Source organism: Archocentrus centrarchus, chromosome 6 (assembly GCF_007364275.1).
Source record: "Archocentrus centrarchus isolate MPI-CPG fArcCen1 chromosome 6, fArcCen1, whole genome shotgun sequence".
Lineage (NCBI taxonomy): Eukaryota > Metazoa > Chordata > Actinopteri > Cichliformes > Cichlidae > Archocentrus > Archocentrus centrarchus.
The window spans coordinates 17,466,911-17,484,924 of NC_044351.1; the positions used below are offsets into that span (position 1 = coordinate 17,466,911).

At 40.3% G+C, this 18,014-nt stretch overlaps 2 protein-coding genes across 2 annotated transcripts; one reads left to right on the top strand and one right to left on the bottom strand.

Annotated features, from left to right (window-relative positions):
- The first annotated feature begins 187 nt into the window (after nucleotides 1-187).
- Nucleotides 188-2,108, top strand: fancf (FA complementation group F). Its single transcript, XM_030731164.1, has 2 exons — nucleotides 188-283; nucleotides 534-2,108. Exon 2 carries the CDS (start codon nucleotides 586-588, stop codon nucleotides 1,624-1,626), a length of 1,041 nt encoding a protein of 346 aa, XP_030587024.1. The 5' UTR covers nucleotides 188-283; nucleotides 534-585; the 3' UTR covers nucleotides 1,627-2,108.
- Nucleotides 2,109-7,627: 5,519 nt separating this feature from the next.
- Nucleotides 7,628-17,638, bottom strand: slc17a6a (solute carrier family 17 member 6a). The gene is made up of 12 exons (XM_030731149.1): nucleotides 17,143-17,638; nucleotides 15,404-15,659; nucleotides 14,868-14,986; nucleotides 13,850-13,964; nucleotides 12,748-12,835; nucleotides 12,365-12,451; nucleotides 11,529-11,671; nucleotides 11,292-11,441; nucleotides 10,014-10,146; nucleotides 9,817-9,927; nucleotides 9,596-9,723; nucleotides 7,628-9,313 (listed from the first exon to the last, which is right to left on the bottom strand). Exons 1-12 carry the CDS (start codon nucleotides 17,226-17,228, stop codon nucleotides 8,984-8,986), a joined length of 1,746 nt encoding a protein of 581 aa, XP_030587009.1. The 5' UTR covers nucleotides 17,229-17,638; the 3' UTR covers nucleotides 7,628-8,983.
- Between the last annotated feature and the right edge of the window lie 376 nt (nucleotides 17,639-18,014).

Below are 18,014 nucleotides of genomic sequence, written 5' to 3' on the forward strand. Positions count from 1 at the left end.
TATAATCTTCCTTGTGATATTAACCTTATGATTTTGGGTGTACAATAGGGATACTTTTTTAATGTGAATATGTGTGTAAGCCAGATAATAAACATAAACAAAATGACAAAAGTCCCAGTGTGCACACCGAACTCAGTATTTCGTTTTGTGGCGGTAAGTCACTTGGAAGCTTTTATTTTGAAGGAAAGCAAATTTGGCCGTGTTGACGCGTTCGAGCACGCATGCGGAGTCATGAGCGGTACATTCAACCGGAAAATCGAGCAATAGAAAACGGCGAAGACAAGTGAGTTTACACAGCTTTAACCCTGCTGTCGTATTTATTTTGTATTGTATTGCCAGCTGTTTCGAAAAAAACACGTTTGTCAAGAGGGATTAAGTTTTGAAGTGTGGCACCGGAAGTCCTGTTTACTATGCTAGTATGTTGACTTCTGGCTAACCTGCAGCTAAACCGCGCCGTCTGTAAAGTGCTAGCAGTTTTTCCAGCAGCATGCCAAAATTCAGATGAATGTTTAGGTTGTGACTTTTCTCCTTAGTGGGTGTCCGAAGCCCTGCTGAAGGCTGAACTCCGAATGCTGAGAGCGCCACATGGAGGCGGTGCTGAAAAACTTGGCTAGCACCGTGGAGATGCTGGCGGTGGCGGCGCAGAGCGATGCGGTTAAGCATTGGGATAAACGCACTCTGTCCAGAGCGTTTCACTGGGCCCGGTACTGCGAGCACATTTTCTCCAGATTTCATAATAACTCCGCGATTAGGAAGATCATGGAGAAGCAGCTGCAGCTCACGAACCAAAGTTTGCGAGATACCATTTCAGGATACACAGAAGTCTCCTTCTCGGACCTGCCCCGGTGCCAGCACTTGTTGCTCGTGAGGCTGTTGAACAATCCTGAACTTCCCAGCTCTATTATGAAGACGCTCTTGGACACAACGCGGCCTGTGAACATGATGCACTGTGAGTATGAGGATGTCACAGGTCTCTGCAGCCGCATCATTCAATGCAAATCAGCTTTTAAAGTATTGAGTCCCCTCACTGACATGTCAGCCCTTGGTGCTGATGCTGAGGTGCGAGGGGAGATGCTGATGGAGAGGCTGGAGGCTCTGCTGAGCCAAGGCAGCGAAACCTGCAGGACTGAGCATTTTTTGGGCTCTGTCCTCCAGGGATGTGAAGGGGCACCGCAACGTTTCTGTCTAGTCATCGCTGCAGCTCTGCTGACATCCAAAAACTCTGCTGCACAAAATGCTGCACACGATTTTCTCTTGGACTGGCTGCAGAAGCAACACAGTCTGCTGCAGCACATGTGTTCTGCACTGCCTGCTACACTTCTGATAGCCCTGGCAAAAGAATATCAGAAATTCAGGGATTCATATTGTGATGTACTGAAAAAGTTGGCCTCAGAAATGGAATACAGCTTAAGTGATGGTGAATGGGTTCAAACCAGCACAGGCCCTACAGTGACCTTCGAGAAACTCACTGAGCACTTTCTGGCTTTGTTTGAGGCCAGTCCGTCTCTGAGGAGTGATATAGAAGAAGAGCTAAATGCTTTGAAGATTTCTGATGGAGACTTTGACGTCAGAGGGCTGAGTGTGTGGGGAGACCTGTTTGTCAGCATTAAACGACTGGAAAGATGATCAAACTGTAGCCAAATATATGTTTGTAACTTGATACTGTTGGTGTTTTTTGGTATCAGAGGAAGACTGTTTTATACAGCTGACATCAGTTTTATGCTGAATAGTCATGTTCTCCTGATTTAACAGTTGCAGTCCTATTTCTTTCAATTGTACTTCATTTTACCAGTGTGTGCAAGGCTACGTAGGTTTATGAAATATTTAACATGTAAGAATTTAGGTTGGTCATGAGCAGGATGGTTCTAACAGAGCAAAAGCTATTATTATGGTTTCATATCAGCACTGGTATTGTAACATTTCAGTTTGCATCCATCTAAGTTTGATAGCTTTGGGTTTTTCTGGTTAAATAAATAAATAAACACAACTTGAATGTCATCTATTTGTTTTCAGAAATGTGAGTTTCAGTTACATTTTTGACTCTTTTCCTCAGTTCCTGGAATATGTCTGTATCCAAACAAACACAACATGTTGATTACAGTTGCAGTGCGGAGATATAATAAAAAATGGTCACTTTAGTGGCTCGTCAGACTGAAAATATGTTGCAGTGTAGTGATTCTTTCATTCATAGGGATACAGAGGACTCCACTGTCAGAGAGATGCACCTAATTGCATATTATCGGAGATTATAAATGTGTTGTTAGAAGATAAGATAAAGTAAGGAAAGCAGTAATCTGCAGTTCCTGCCTGGCAGAGCTTCACCTATAAAAAAAAAAAAGTGGAAAGAGAGCAAGGTGGAGCACAAGATGCAAGAACAATGGCACATGAAATCCTGCTATTGACCTTCATTTTAGGAGTAAATCCCCATCTGTGGATTTTATTTATTTATTTACTATTTTTAATATTATTTTTGCTTTTGTCCAGTTTGCAATTTGTTGAACTGCACAGCTTACTGAGTTTGGACACATTATAGCTTATGGTGCAGCTTATGGTGCAGTGCATGTTCTGACTGAATCTAGCAAAGTAATTGTGAGACCGTAAACAGATTCAAGGTTTCATACATTTTATCATAATACCAAACCATTAGGCGCCATGTTGCTTAAAATGATTCTGCAGCTGTTGATTTATGAGGCCCTAAAAAGAAATTAAAGTTTAATTCCACATTATGCAGATCTGGAAAGAGAGATGGGGTTGATAATAAGCTCGGGGCTATAAGGAAATAGCAGTAAGCAAAGCCAGCGAAAGCACTGTGTAACCAATGCACCCTTTTCTAACTCTACACACCTTAATGATTTTTACTTTCTTTCACACCATCTGTCACTAAAAGCCTCCAGCAGTGCTTGATCTAAACCTATACATTTGAATTGGCTTAAATTCCAGTCATGTGACTTGACTGCCAATTCACACATCTCAGACCGTGTCTCAGAGCACTTCTGCAGCGAGGGATCAATTAGTCAAATCAGGCGTCTTTAGTCAAACGCTCCACAATGGCTGGTGTGTGACATAACTGTCAGCAGATTAGAGCCCAGGCCACGGTGTGGAGGGAAACACCAACAAAGCCACGGCTCATTTAACACACCGTGAAAGCAATTCTCGTAGAGACAGACAAGGGTCACTGAGTAAAGGGCAGCATGTACACATCCAATTTATTTCCAACCAGTGGAGAACATATGCCAACCAGCAATGACTGAAGAGATCTAACCTGCTCCTGTGTTATAAATATATGCAAATGAATTTGTATTTGTTGCAGTCTGTTTAATTAAAAATACAGTTTCAGAGCACTGTTCCACAAACTAATAAGAATTATCAACCTCTACTCTTTAGCATGTAGCCATCGGGAGTTTCCACCCACAGAATATTTTCTTTTGTAGATTTTGTGGTTCTCGCTCTGATTCACAGCCTCACACGTTACTGGCAGGGTGGGAGAGCTGCCATGGTGATGAATCAGATGTGTTACCATCTGACTCCAATAAGCTTACAAGAAAAGCAACAATTTCGTACTATACCAGTCTAATATTTAATAGAACCATGTTTTACCCGTTATTTATAACAGAATAATACCCACATGTCTGGAAGAACAGAAGACCCATTATCATAAGTGCCAAAGGATGTTTAGTGCTTTTTTTTTGGCAACCTGTTATACTATTTAGCTATTAAACATCCACATATCCATTTATTTTTTTCTGTTCATTTTACATTTGACCTCCAGCTGTTTGCAGTGACACAGTAAACCTTTGTTATAACAGGTTGAGCACAAAGGACTTAAATCCAGCTCATTTAAATGTGTCATAATCTTTATCAAAAGAACAAATGCTAAAACTAAGAATTTCATGTGTGTATCAGTTGTGTCTTTTATAAACGACTGTATTGCCTCTCGCATCTCATCGCTCCTTATTTTATGTTCCATCCGTCCAGTGTAATGTTTGCTCTTCGGCACTGTGGGGTAACAAACTGCAGTGAGACGTGCTGAGAGCGACTGCTGTTCTGCAGCTCCTGAAGGGTCGTGAAGGATAACATTCATTAAAACTCAGATCCAGCCACCATCTGGTGGTGTGAATAGGGAGTCCTCTGAGGGGGTGGGTGCGGGAGCGTAGAGCCCTCCCTCGGCACGTGCCTAAGCCGCTCCAGCTTGGCCCTTTTGTGTTTGCAGTGACGGATCACAGAGGCAGGAGAACCCCTCTGCACACCTGTGTCCCACTCAGAGGATCCTGATGATCAGCGGCCACCATCATCAGGGACGCAGCGGGGCTGCGGGTTTGGTGAAGTGAGGTGGTGATTATTTTTGTAGCATCTTAAACTAAACATCTCTGGAGTTTGGACAAAGAAAGTGACAACGTTGCAAAGAGTTCTGTGAAACTGTGGTGATGTAAATCATTGATTTCTTTGAGCCGTGTGCTGGATTATATAAATAAAGAAGCTTGTTTTCCTGAAAGAAAAAAATTATGTGCAGAAGGTCAAAATGAGAAGGAAAAAAAATCTACTCTGTAAAATATTTTGTCTCATTATCTGCAAATTCTGTCACTCTTATCCAGATTATTTCCAGAACTGGCGGTGCTTTGTCAACACGTCAAGTATCATGTTAAATCTTATCTTCCTTTGTCTGTGTGTGATACTATATCAGCATGTATGAAGCTGTCAATGTAATCTGATATGGGGGAGGGGAAGTGGATGGACCTGTGATGGATTGCTTCAAATGCAACTGCACTTCTGTGGGAGAAAAACAAATCTCCTTCTACTCTTCTCATCCCGGAAAAATTGAACTCTTATTCAAGATATAAGGCAGGTCTGAGAGTGTCACCTTTTCATTGCATCGCTGTTTGTCTGGCTCATGAGAGTAGATGATCTCAAATTTAATACTAATGGATATGATTGGAAAGGCTGCAGAGATGATAGCACACTGTTGTAAAGGTGTTTTGCAGAGAGCCTCATTTTAATATCACAAATTAAGGATTTTTTTTTTTTAACATCTTTGGAGAAATCTCACTGAAAAACAGTAAAGGGTTCAGTAGTCACAGTGGAAACACAGCAGTCTTTTTTTTAATAGTAATTCAGTTTACAAATGGTTTGCAGTGGGTGGAGATTAGTCATATAATAACATGTTATTTTGTGTGAATCCAATTTGAGTCAGCAAGCTCTCCATTAATAAAGCAATTAACAAGGAAAGGGAAGGAGGTGTGTGGAAAAATCACTTGCCCTGAGGATGGGTATTGTTATGTTGGAGGGTGTCATAAAACAGTAATTACTCCAATCCTGCCTTGAAATTTGTGCCCCAATTAATACCTGATCTTTTGGGGTATGAGGAAGGTGAATTTTACATTATGAATGAAAAGATACTGAGAACGCAGCATGGAAAATTTGTCTGGGCCGCAGACTAGACAGGAGAGGGTGGATCAGGAGGATAATTGCATGCAGGGAGAGTCCCAGAGGAGGCGTGCAATCCCGTCATCAAACACTCATTCTGGCTGGGCCTCATCCCATTACAGTCCCCCAGGAGCCAAGCTGCACCTGCCCCACCGACTGACAACTACTCAGTCCCCCTCCACTCACCCTCAGGATTACACAACCAGACAAACATCACAGTGACCAAGCCTGAGATGCTGCAAAAATATAAAGAGTCAGTGATGCAGGCAGGTGAATGCTGACAGACTTTCCACCTGTGAAAGAAATGCTGACAGTAGATTTTGCCCAATTACTGTGCATCCTAACAGGCACGTCACTGGTGTAACAGCCATGACGACTCTGGCTGGTTAGGCATGAGAAAACATGTTCCACGTGAGCGGTGACACAATTGTGTTTTCTGTCAAATTAACGTGCACCAGGCATCGGTGAGGGTTAATGGTTTCCCTCATTGGCTGGGTGAATTATTGAGAGAAACTGAGATTTTATTGGAATTGCTGCCCCTGCTCGGGATGATTTAGACATGATTTAGCTGCTTCCTGTGATCCAACCATCAGTCAAGGCGGTGAAAGGCTATTGTACTCTGACTGTCCATCACGCGCATAAAACCAGTGGTCGACACCTTAACCCCAACCCCTGCAGACGTCATGCCTGTCGATCATTTCCCTCAGGTAAGAGGGGAGTTCAAAGGTTTCCAATAAACGAGGCTGCAGAGGTTTTTCCAGGACTTATTCAAACTGTGCTGCAGTAGCAGGACAATGGAAATTCAGCCTACCAGTTGGTAACACTTAGGTTCTTCAAGAAGCTGATCAGACCTCTGATGATGGACTCATTCGTTACTTTTATTTTGGGCTTTTCACAGTCTTATACACCAATAAGCTGGACACGTTTTTTTCCCCCTGAATTATTTACTACAGTTACCCAGATTGTTTTCTTTGCTTAGCAAACAGTCAACAATCCACTGCTGTTCAGTTTATCTTAAAAGAAATTCATCACCCTCTTTAAATAATGGCCCAAGTGATTTTTTTCAGCTTTTTCAGAAAACACTAAAAACTGAACCAAATACTGAAAGTATGATGATTTAGGCAAAACTTAAATTTTCATTGTTTCAGCAGCTCAACATAGTATCTCTATAGATATCAATATGTCACTTTAAGCTTTGTTCATTTCATCTTACATTTTATTTATAATCCTTTGCACAGATTTTTATTCATTTTATAATTAACAGGTAAATTTTGTGATAACAATATGAATTTTTTTCAAAACCCCCTTAAAGCCCTTAAACATAGTCACTGTAACCGTTATTGTACTGTGTATCTGTTTCAGGTTTCAGAAGCGTATTTTGTTCCCTGTTCTTCCAGTAAAAATACATTGATAACTACAAAGGCAGCACATTCAATTTAAATCCAAACTTTAAACAGGAGCATTTATATCTTAAAATGCTAATGAATCCTAGAGTTAAACAATATTGATTTGTCCTGTGATTGGATATAATGAAGGAGCTGGGTCAATACCTTAATGTGCTACAAATAACACTTTTGAGCTCCAATGTGCCAAGAAGGAAACAGGGTGTGTTTCTAATATCACACATTGCAAACATTAAAGTTTCATTGGCTTTCCTTTTTTCTTTTTTTTTTCTTTCATGCATCTGATCTTTCCTCCTCCGAAGGTGTGAGGTGCAGCTGAGAAGTTTAAAACATCATCTCAGTTTTATGCACCAACATGACTCCTCAGCAGCAGCTTTTTACCACAAGTTTAAATCAGAATTCTTTTGCAAAGACATTAAATGGTGTTGATCTGCATGGATGAAACAGTTCAGTAATAGTGTTAACATTGCTGTTTGTCTCTCCTTTTACCAATTACCAGGCTACAGGGTCTGGTGCTCTCCCCTGGACCCCAGAGACGAGTGCCATTGATTTACTAATGAGAAACTTGGAGAGAACAGGAGATGCTTGGCAGTGATTGGAGAATTGGTGGTTAACTGATTAGGTAGTCTGTCTCCAGTCAGTGAGGACTAATGTATCATCCCATTAACACACAGGATAAAAATGACAAAAAATTTTGACCTTTTGGTTATTTTTCTTTTTTTTTATAAAATGATATGAGTATTTTTTTTATAACACTTTTTGACATCAACATACCTCTTCATTGAACACAATATTAGAAGCCATAAAATCACAATTATCTGTTTACATAATCTTCAGGCACAAAGCCATAATAGCATCTTTTGGTCATCATAAACATTCTTAGATATTCATATATTTTAAACATCCTTGCAGATTTCATACAGCAAAATGAATAAAAGTGTTTAAAGAGCAAATAAAGTCAGGTGGAAGAGCCATCTATTAATTCATCAGGTCCACTCGTATGCGACAATATCAACGTGTCAATAAAGTACTTTCGGTGACAATGACGACAACCAAGGAACATCGAGGGATCACAAAACTTGGTTGTTCATACATAGTGCTGCATTCCTCCTGCATCATGAGCACGAAAGCTGGACTTTCCAGACACTAGTAATTCATTAAAACACACACCTTAATGTTGATCATCACATGACTCCAAAACAATTACAGTTAGATACAGCAAGCCAGTGTTACGTTACAAAACAGAATGTGATGGGTGGCAGCTGGTACACAAAATTTATTGCAGTGCACACCAAACATCAATAGTCAATGTTTTCTGAGCAGCAGTTGCCTTCACAACTTTTTTGATTTGTCTCACGTCACGACCAGAACCTGATTATGAAAGTTCATCTCATTATTTTTAATGGCAGGAGATGCTTACCTAAGAACAAAGCGGTAGGCTGAATGGGGACTATCAGTGGCTGTGAGGCGGCTGCATCTGAAACATTGATCTGAGCAAAATTCATGCAACAAACACACTAAATGTCTACGGTTCAACTTCACTCACGCTATTTTTGTCTTTTATTGTATTACAGGCCTTGCTCGAGAAGAAGAAGACCTTTTTTGCAAGCAGACATCTCCCTGAAGAGGTACTGTCCATGAAAAATATGGCCTTTTATATTAATGTTCACACAGATCAACGACCCAAAATTCACGATAGTCTCACAGAAACAGTATACAGGTATATACAGTACATAAAACATATTTGAGTAACAGAATCTTGTTTTTAGAATACTTTCAGTGCAATAAGAGTGGTATTTCAGAGAAAGACCCTACATGATGGTCAACTGCAGTGTCGTTTGGCTCATGTTGTTCAAGTAGACTGATGACTTTTGGGTCCTAAATAGCAGAACAACATAGGTCTGCAGTTTATTTTACAACTCCTGTCTATCTAGTGAAGACCTACTCTAGGTAGATGTAATGAGAAACATGAGGATCTAATGAGGATTGTTCTGCATTGCAATTAACTAGTTCTTTACATTGGCTTTTGAAACTTCTTTTACTTTAACACACAGAATGGATTTAAACATCTAATATAATGCTTATTTGTGCAAGTGGTGATGGAGAGTCTGGTTTTTTTTTTTTTTTTTTTGTAGGCAGACTCACCACAACTGTCTGGTTTAAGAGTAGCCACGCTGAGTGTACATCTTTCCTGCTGGCTCCTGTACATATTCCTCCGTCTTATCCCAGTCCTGCACCCAGCCTCCGTTTAGCTGTGCCGTGGCCCCGTAGCTTTTCGCCGGACCACCCATTGCGCCATAACTCTGGGTGATGTCGCCGGTCTCCTCAGCCAGCTCATCCTCATCTATAAAACCACACTTCTCTTCACTGGTTTCTTCGGGGTCAGCCCATGGCTGTTTCTCCCCAGATGCGAAGAGACCATAAAATACCACGCCTCCGTAATGCACCAGTGAAGCAATGAGGAAGACATACTGCCACTCTTCACGGGTCTAGGAACAGAAAACGATTGTAGCCAGACTGAGTCACTGAGTCAATTTTTGGTTTTAGGTTCACATAAAAAGTTTTTCATTTTTTGGCTGTGCTTTTGGGGACTAGGTTAAGGTGAGGGAATGATCATGGTTTGAGCTAAAAGAAGGAATTTGTTGCAGACAGCAGAGCACTGTGATCTGGGTTTAAATGGTTACACTAGTAAATGTGGTTAAGATCAAGGGATGGCTTTAAAACATCTTTAAAAACAAAACCATGTCTGTTGTCACTTATACATGACTCACCTTGTGTTTTGTCATTGCTCCCACTATAAGAGGGCAGACCATCCCTGATAGGGTTCCCACACCATTGGAAATGCCCATGAGGATGCTGGCATAGCGAGGAGCAATGTCTAAATGGTTCACATTGAAACCTGCAGTAAAACGAGAGAACTCTCTGAGTTTGGTGCTCATTGGCATAAAGGTGGGAACAAATTTGAATAACAAACCACTGTTTTAGGACTCACCTGATATTGCAAAGCCGCTAAAACCCACCGCCAGAACTAAGAAAGAGATGGCCACCCCCTTACTGTGAGAATAACCAACCACTAGTAAAAGAGTAGCCTCCATGCCGAAGCCTGAAAACAACAGGAAAATGGTTAAGTGATGAACCAATGAGGAATACTTTAAGAAATTGACAAAAACCTGACGATTAAACCCTCACCTCCACAGTTCATGATTTTCCGCACCGTAGTGGTGGACATGATGTTGTGAGTTCGCAGGTAGTCTGCTAACTGGCCTCCTAAAGGCACGATGATGGTCATGACCAAGTGAGGGAGAGCTGACAGAATTCCAACCTGAGAAACCATCAAATACTTTTCTGAAGCAACCGTAACACCTGGCAGAGCAACCGTTGCAACAAAAGAGATTCTTTCAGTCTCAGAACAAATTTCAGTCTGTTTTAACCTCTGATTCCTGCATCTCACGTGAGCAATAATTCATCACAGTAATAACAGAAAGTCATCCTCAGCCTGAATTACATCTGTCAGAGCAGCCTGAGTAATGCTTCACACTCTCACTGGAGGGCAGAAGATTAGGGTGATCTGAGACTGGCTGGTTTCTTTTGCATGAATGACACATGAGGAAAGATGAAAATACCAAATCACAGCACTTTCATTATGATTCAAAGTCAATGTTTAAATGTTCTAAAACATTCTATTTTCTTGAAAGAACAAAATCTTTTGACAAGATTGGTAGTTTTTAAATCCATGATTCAGTGTTTAAAATTAGAGAATCATTTCCATTACAGAACCAAACTGTGTGGCTGCAATATTATTTTATTTATGCATTTATTCATTATTTTAAAATGGATATAGTTCACAGTAGGCATTCATATTAGCAGCTAAGTGTACAATTTAAAACAGAGCTCTTACTGTCTAATCTAATGGGATGACATTTATAATACAATCTAAAATACAGTAGCACTTATAACAAAGCAGGAAAAATGTTGAATGGGAATTGTCATTCAATCTGGTAGGTTTTTCCTTGGATGTTTTCTTTGTTCAAAGTCATATGAACTGTTACTGACAGGTCAACTCTAAAAACACCTTTAAGCTGCAGGTATTTACATCTACACAACATTCACAAAGTGGTTGCTGTTTCTTTCTGCTGTTTGGTACAGACCGGGTAGAGTACAGTAATATATTAAATATTATTTGGTTTAAGCAGCTTTGCCCCTTTATGACTGAAAACTATAATGAGAGTGTACCAAAATAATAAAAGTTATGGGTATAATTTTAAGCATCTTAAAACTAAGGGAAGATCAAAATTACATTACATTAGACTGGGATAACAAAACATGAATTGGGGGGGGGGGGCTCTTAAACCTTTTTGTGCATAGTAGGAGTGATCACAGCTTCAGATTGTCGAGAAATTTGATGATGAGATCAGATGAGACATTTTAGGGCTAATAATAGAAATGATAAAGGATATATTTGCTTACCTTGCTGATCTCAAAGCCAAAAACTTCTTCAAAGTACGCAGGCTGACTGATGAGAAGCAGATAAAAGGTCCAGCTTCTGCAGAAGTTGGCCACAATGATTGCATAGACAGGCATAGAGGAGAAGAATTTCCTCCAGGGAGTCTTGAATTTCTGTTCAAACACATGACAAACACAAAATCAGCCTATGCAGCATTTGGTGTAGGGTCAGAAATCAGGAGATACAGACTGAGGACCCACTTCCATTGCGCCCATCAGCTGGGCACTTTCACCAATGCTCTCCTCGATGTAACGACGCTCCTCTTCGGTAATGGTTGGATGCTCTGCTGGGCTTTCATAAGACACCAAAACCCAGAACATGTACCAAACTATCCCGAAGGATCCTGAACAAAACAAACAAATCAGTCATCAAAAAACCCAGATCGCTGCGCAGCCAGATGATACAGACCCACAGACCTTAAAATTCCAATACTTCGTTGTCAGTGATAAAATGAAGTTGGTTAATGGTTAATTGTGGGCAAAATGATGCAAAATAAACACAGATAGATAGATAGATAGATAGATAGATAGATAGATAGATAGATAGATAGATAGATAGATAGATAGATAGATAGATAGATAGATAGATAGATAGATAGATAGATAGATAGATAGATAGATAGATAGATAGATAGATAGATAGATAGATAGATAGATAGATAGATAGATAGATAGATAGATAGATAGATAGATAGATAGATAGATAGATAGATAGATAGATAGAATAACTGCAGCAGAACACAACTATATGAAACCGAAACTGGGTATGAAAGAGACAGCAAACTGACTCAGTTGCGTCAGTTATATAACATTGCTTGTGTAGAGTTTGCTAACTTTATCCAATAAGCCCATGTGAGACTGTAGCAGCACAACAAAAAATGTATGGAATTGGACAAGGATGCCATTTATGGCTCATAAAATCAACTTATTTGTAAAAAGAAAAAAAGAAAAGAAAAGAAGAAAAAAGAAAAGAAGGTTGTGTAATGTCTTTAGAATTTCCTTTTAAAGTGAAATCAGTTGATTAAAGCGATCCTCACCATACACATAGAAGACAGAAGACCATCCTGTATACTGGACCAGGATCCCTGCCAGAGGCATGGCGACCACTGCACCAGCATATGATCCTGAAGAGGACAAATTATTATGATTAAGCAGAAAGAGATCCTGGCTGTTTATCCAGAGAGCAGCTCTGTCTGTTTGTGTTTGGTAACAAAGGTGCTCAGTTCTTGTTTACACAAAGCTACCAAAGCTTTGTGTACCAAAGCACCTTTGTGTTTGGTAACAAAGGTGCTCAGTTCTTGTTTACACACCTTTTAGGCATCGTACTGTGTAACCCTAAATCTGCATTCAAGTGTATGAAGTAACGTGATGATGCATGACACTAATGAGCCAATCTTGCTTTTGTGTGCCTATTTTGTACCACAAAAGGAGATGGTGGCCAGACGACTTCTTTCCAGCGGTGGAGCCCATTTACTCCAGATCCCGTGGCAAGCCGGATAAGTCACTCCCTGTATGGTGAAAAACAAATTCACACTCAGTATGATCAGACATGGATTGCTTCCCACCAGCTTTAACATATTTCTTCATAGTGTAATAGCACAACATGTTTAATTTGTTAATTTCATCAATACTGTGTCCGTTTTTGCACTTAATGAAAATATAATCTGCTTGACTGACACCGTTTCTTCTTGTTGTCAGAGACTTCCAAGACAAATTGCAGTTAATAACAAACAAACTGATGCACATCGTAGCTGATCTTTCTAATAGAGACTAATGGCTTAGGTGTGAGTCAGTGCAAATTCAAGCTGACTGCCCACTTCATGAAAAAAAAAGCCCTGGATTGCTCCCATTAAATCTTCATTACACACTAAGTGGCATACAATCAACTATTGATAGACACAAATTGCTGAGGCTTGCAGTGGGAGACACCCCGAAATGCTAATGTTTAATTTGTAGTAATAAGCCGCAGTGCTGGACGCAGGCAGCTCCCTCCCTCAATAGTCATGAGCGGCAATTGAAACTACAGTTTGGAGCCAAACAAAATAACAAAAGAGGATGACCTTCAAAGTAATAATAGCATCTCCCATCTGAAATCAGCCCCCTTCATGAGCTGTGGGAGCCGCCCGCATCAAGTGGTTTTTATCTCTTTTGTTCATTGTGTGTCTATGTGAACATGGAGCTCTCTAATCCAGGCAAGCTAGTACACAGAGCACTGCTTTTCAGGGTTTTATTTTGTTTGTTGATTGTGTACTAATATGTGTACAGTGTAATGAATGGAGCCTCTTCATAATGAGTCCCCTTTTTCAGTTGAAATTCAAATAGAAAACAGCAGGTTTTGATGGAAACAGAAGATTTCTGTAAAATCTGGTTGAAAACAAAATGTCAGCACTTTTTTTCTTTATTTTTTTTGGGGGGGGGGGGGGGGGGGGGGGGGGGCAAGTTCAGCTCCTGGTTTGATAACGAGGCATCATCTTTGAGTGTTTTAAAGGTCAAAATCTGATGTGCAAATTGTGCATCAGTACCTCCACCAACCCTTGTAATATCCTCACAAAGATGACACATCCATAGTGCACTCGGGCAGCGGAGGGAATGAACATGTTCAGGGTGGATGTCAGCACGATGGCAGCACCAAAAACTCTGGATAAACAGCATTACAAGATTATTTGTCAAATTGGTATCAAAAACGAAATCTGTGTATTACTCAGAAACAAAAGACTTGTGCATCATTTTTTGATCAACCGAAAAGATGTCAAAACATCCAATAAACAGTAGAATATATTAAATATTGTTAGTTTTTCATGACATGCTGGAAGAATAAACTCTCATAATGAAGATAAACCAGTCCTAATTGGATACCACACACACACAACAGGCTGCTATTCAGTTTCCAGGGGAGTGAGGACAGGAGGTGTTTGCAGCAGAAGGCGTCAGTGGGCTCAGCTGACTTGGCATGATGAAGCTCTTCAAAGATTCATTTAGATTCACTTTTAACAATCCTGTAATGCTAATGTAATAAGGACCCGTGCTGCGATCTTAGCCCACTTTATTTTTCTCTGCATCGCCTCTTTTTTGTGTAATATCTACACAGCTCTCTAAAATTGGTTCAGTTTGTTAATATTTTACAGACTTGTTGTTCTCTGTTGCACATTTGCTGCATTATTTTATGTATTTGAAACTGGCCAGTCAGTGGTTCGTTAAATAATAAAGCATAGAGGGGAGCATGGTGATTGAAATGATGCTACAATCTTTGTTTAGAAGCACGTTTCACACATGGCTTTGGCCGGTGTGGTTGCCATGCCTCTCAACATAAAGGATTAGACATGGTCCTCCCATGGGAGCTCATTATCATGAGGAGGCACGCCCGGTGGGCATCAGCCCAATCCCCACTTTATCTGCAGGTTTCTCTAAACCTGCTGGTTTGGAGAAGTCAGCACAAAAATTACACCTTTTTCTGTTAACAATCTCAGTGAGAAATCAAAATGAAACCGATGTCTTAAATATGATCTTGTCAGAGAACTAACCAAAAATGTGTAGTTTTACCTGTTTGCAGCCAGTCTGGAGGAGATATACCCTCCCGGAATCTGAGTAATTATGTAGCCCCAGAAGAAGGAACCGTGAATCATCCCCACAGTCTCTGGGTCCCAGTTGAATTTTGCTTTCTTTCAGACACATAAAAATAAAGACAGAATTATGTCTCTTTTAATTCGACAGTCTATCGCATTAAATCACTTTTTTTTCACTAAGTGGCAAATGCTACAGGAGGGAAATATTTTCAGAAAGATAACCATAAAATTTAATGCTTCGCAGTGAATGTTAGTTCAGTGATTAAATAAGTTGATAAAAATCAAGATTTGAACAAAAACAGAGGAAATGACTCACATTGCTATTTACTATATTATCACCTGAAGTGCAATTCAGGTCAAAGGAAAAATCCCAGACTCAGCTGGGATTTTTCCTTTGTATATCTCTTTAACTACAAAAATGTATCAGTCATTTTATTGGCTCTGGCCCTCATCACCATTACACTTAAGGGGGTGGGGGTTCCTTGTGAATAAAGAGGCGGAGTTTGCAGGCACCTCTTTGATGATTATCTTGCCATTTTGATGGACTGTGCTGTTATTGACCATGCTGACGATGGCCACACCCAAGTTACACCGGATACCGAAGGAGATGCAGAAGCCGAGCCCGCTCAGCATAGCGATGATGTATCTGCGCGGAAGCCCGAAGCATGTGCAGTCACACAGGGGCGTCTTCCGCTCCTGGTCCTCTCTTGGTCTCCCATCTTCCGTCAGCTCGATCGCCTCACCTGTTTGCTGCTTCTTTTCAATTCTCCTGCACGACAAGCCGAGTATATAATACTCATTTTAGGTTAAATTCATAGCCGACGTGAAGGGATGAAATCAAACTATCAGGGAAATACTGTGTTTAAAGAAAGAAAGCAATTTTTTAAAAATGTATTTATTTCATTGATTTGGGGTCAAATCAGCAGAAATAATTTCCCTGTAAATATCCAATACTTCAGGCGCGTGTTTAAGAATGAGTATTGGCTTTCATTTTTAATTGCTCTTTTTCAACTACAGGCTTGTTAGTGTCTTTAATTTATTCTTTAATCTGGCACAGGCCCCCGAACGCCTCCACAGCCTTCATAAAGTAAAAATGTCTTCTTTTTTTCGTTACTTACTAAAAGGAAATGCTGAATGGAACCGAGGAAAAAATGACCTTCATACCGCATTGCAGTATTGTCTGCATCGCCGCTGTTTACAGTTAAATTTCGCTCTTTAAAAAAAAAAAAAAAAAAAAAAAAAAAAATTGGCTGTCATAGATGGGTGTAGGAACTCAGCTTCGGCTCACACTCAGAAATTTCTTCACAGAAATTTAAGGTGAATTTAAAGTGATATCTGAAGGCCTCATTCAGTGAAATAATAGGCCTGCTACAGCTTAAATCGAGCAAACATATTTTTTTCCCTTTCGGAGCTGTGAATAAACCGTGTGTGTGTGTGTGTGTGTGTGTGTGTGTGTGTGTGTGTGTGTGTGTGTGTGTGTGTGTGTGTGTGTGTGTGTGTGTGTGTGTGTGTGTGTTGCAGCTGAGAATCAAATCCTGCTTCCTAAAAATAATTTTAGGCCCAGCAAATTAACGAATAAGACTCTTGGTCACGCAAAAGGGTTCCTAACAAACATAGGCCCAGATTAAAAGCAGCATATTTTTTGTAATATTTGTGCAAATTTTCGTTTTGTTGCCTTAATATATTTTATTTGCATTTCCGATGAGAACTAAAAGAAAGAATTCACTTCTGTTCCACCGCATCCTGCTTCCCTGCTCTAAATCTAAACGGGTGTTCTGATTCCTTTGTAGTCAGTCATCGGATTTCATCCGAGCTACGTTTCGTGTAGATCTTTGTGACTGTAAAGAATATAGGAAGTCAACTGATATGAAGTTCATCTGTCTTGAATTAATACAGATGAATACGTCAGGTAATAGATATCCTCCGACCTTGTGTCACGACTCGTTCTGTTTCATTAATTATTAAAAACACCCACAGCTGCTGGTGGAGGGAACCATCCTCCAGGGAAATATCTGATCCTTAAATATTCGGGCCACACGACTCTGCTCTCAGCATCCTGTCCGTGATTCAACCCATAAAGAAGAGATTTACCTTTTTATTAAATTGTAATGCACGAATAAGCACATTTAAAGCTGATGCACGGTTTTTTTTGTGTGTCATCCGATCATTTGGGGTATTTTCTATTTTAGTTGATCATTGCAGAACCAATTCTAAGAGGGGAGAAAAAAAAAGATATATATATCATTTCTTACCTGTACAGAGCCCCGAGGGCCTTTCCGGCGATTTGTTTTATCCCCTCTTTAGTAGTAGGGAGAGCTTTTTCCTTGCCTGGCTCCATATCCAAATTATCTTTAAAAATTCTATAATACTATAACAAATGGAAGTGCAACATTAACAAGCATATTGTTAAGATATTAATCCAAAAGAAATAACGCGCCTACTTCTCTTCAGCGAAAAGCATCTCGGTGTCCAGAAAAAACAAAGATGCGCCAGAAATTGGAGAAAGACGAGAAACGCGTTCAGTCTGAAAGGGTTGGTTTCACAGTCACAAAACAGCAGTCAAATAAGTCCGCTTTTGCCTTGCGCAATGTTAATCCGTACAGTGCCATCTTAAGATCCAGCCAGCGATAAGAAAACGGCAACGCTGAAGATAACAGTTTGGAGGATTTTGATTCAATTCTTTGAGAAACTGGGAATGTGAGAGGCTTGAGCAGGCGGAGATGAACGGAGCTCAAGTCTAACCTGAGGTGGGGGATCTCCGGTGTGGGTGCAGCTGGAGGAGGTTTCAGCACCACGGACAGCGCACAGCTCCTCTACCTGTCAGCAGCTCCGCGCAGCGCCCCTCCTCCCTCCGCTCCAACCACTTCTCTCCTCTAATTCAATTACAACTTCAAATCTGTTACAGCTGTCGATTGCATAATCTTCCCCCCTTCCGTATTTTCTAATTCAAGAGGAAAGGGGCTTCTGGATGACCCCCGACCACTTATAAAACAGCAGGCACAAAGCGGTCTTCGCCGCCTTTATATCTGGTTATTTCTAAGGCTAAGATGAACTGTGTTTTTTAAAGATAAATGGGTGTAAAAATGCTGAAAACCTAAAAAAATCTAATAAAGCTATCAATTCA

Coding starts and splice junctions, on each gene's coding strand:
- fancf (XM_030731164.1), top strand. CDS start 586: ATGGAGGCGGTGCTGAAAAACTTGGCTAGCACCGTGGAGATGCTGGCG.
- slc17a6a (XM_030731149.1), bottom strand. CDS start 17,228: ATGGAGCCAGGCAAGGAAAAAGCTCTCCCTACTACTAAAGAGGGGATA. Junction 11,442..11,528: donor AGCTGATGGGCGCAATGGAA/GTGGGTCCTCAG, acceptor GTGTTTGAACAG/AAATTCAAGACTCCCTGGAG. Junction 9,724..9,816: donor TAGCGGCTTTGCAATATCAG/GTGAGTCCTAAA, acceptor GTTTTACTGCAG/GTTTCAATGTGAACCATTTA.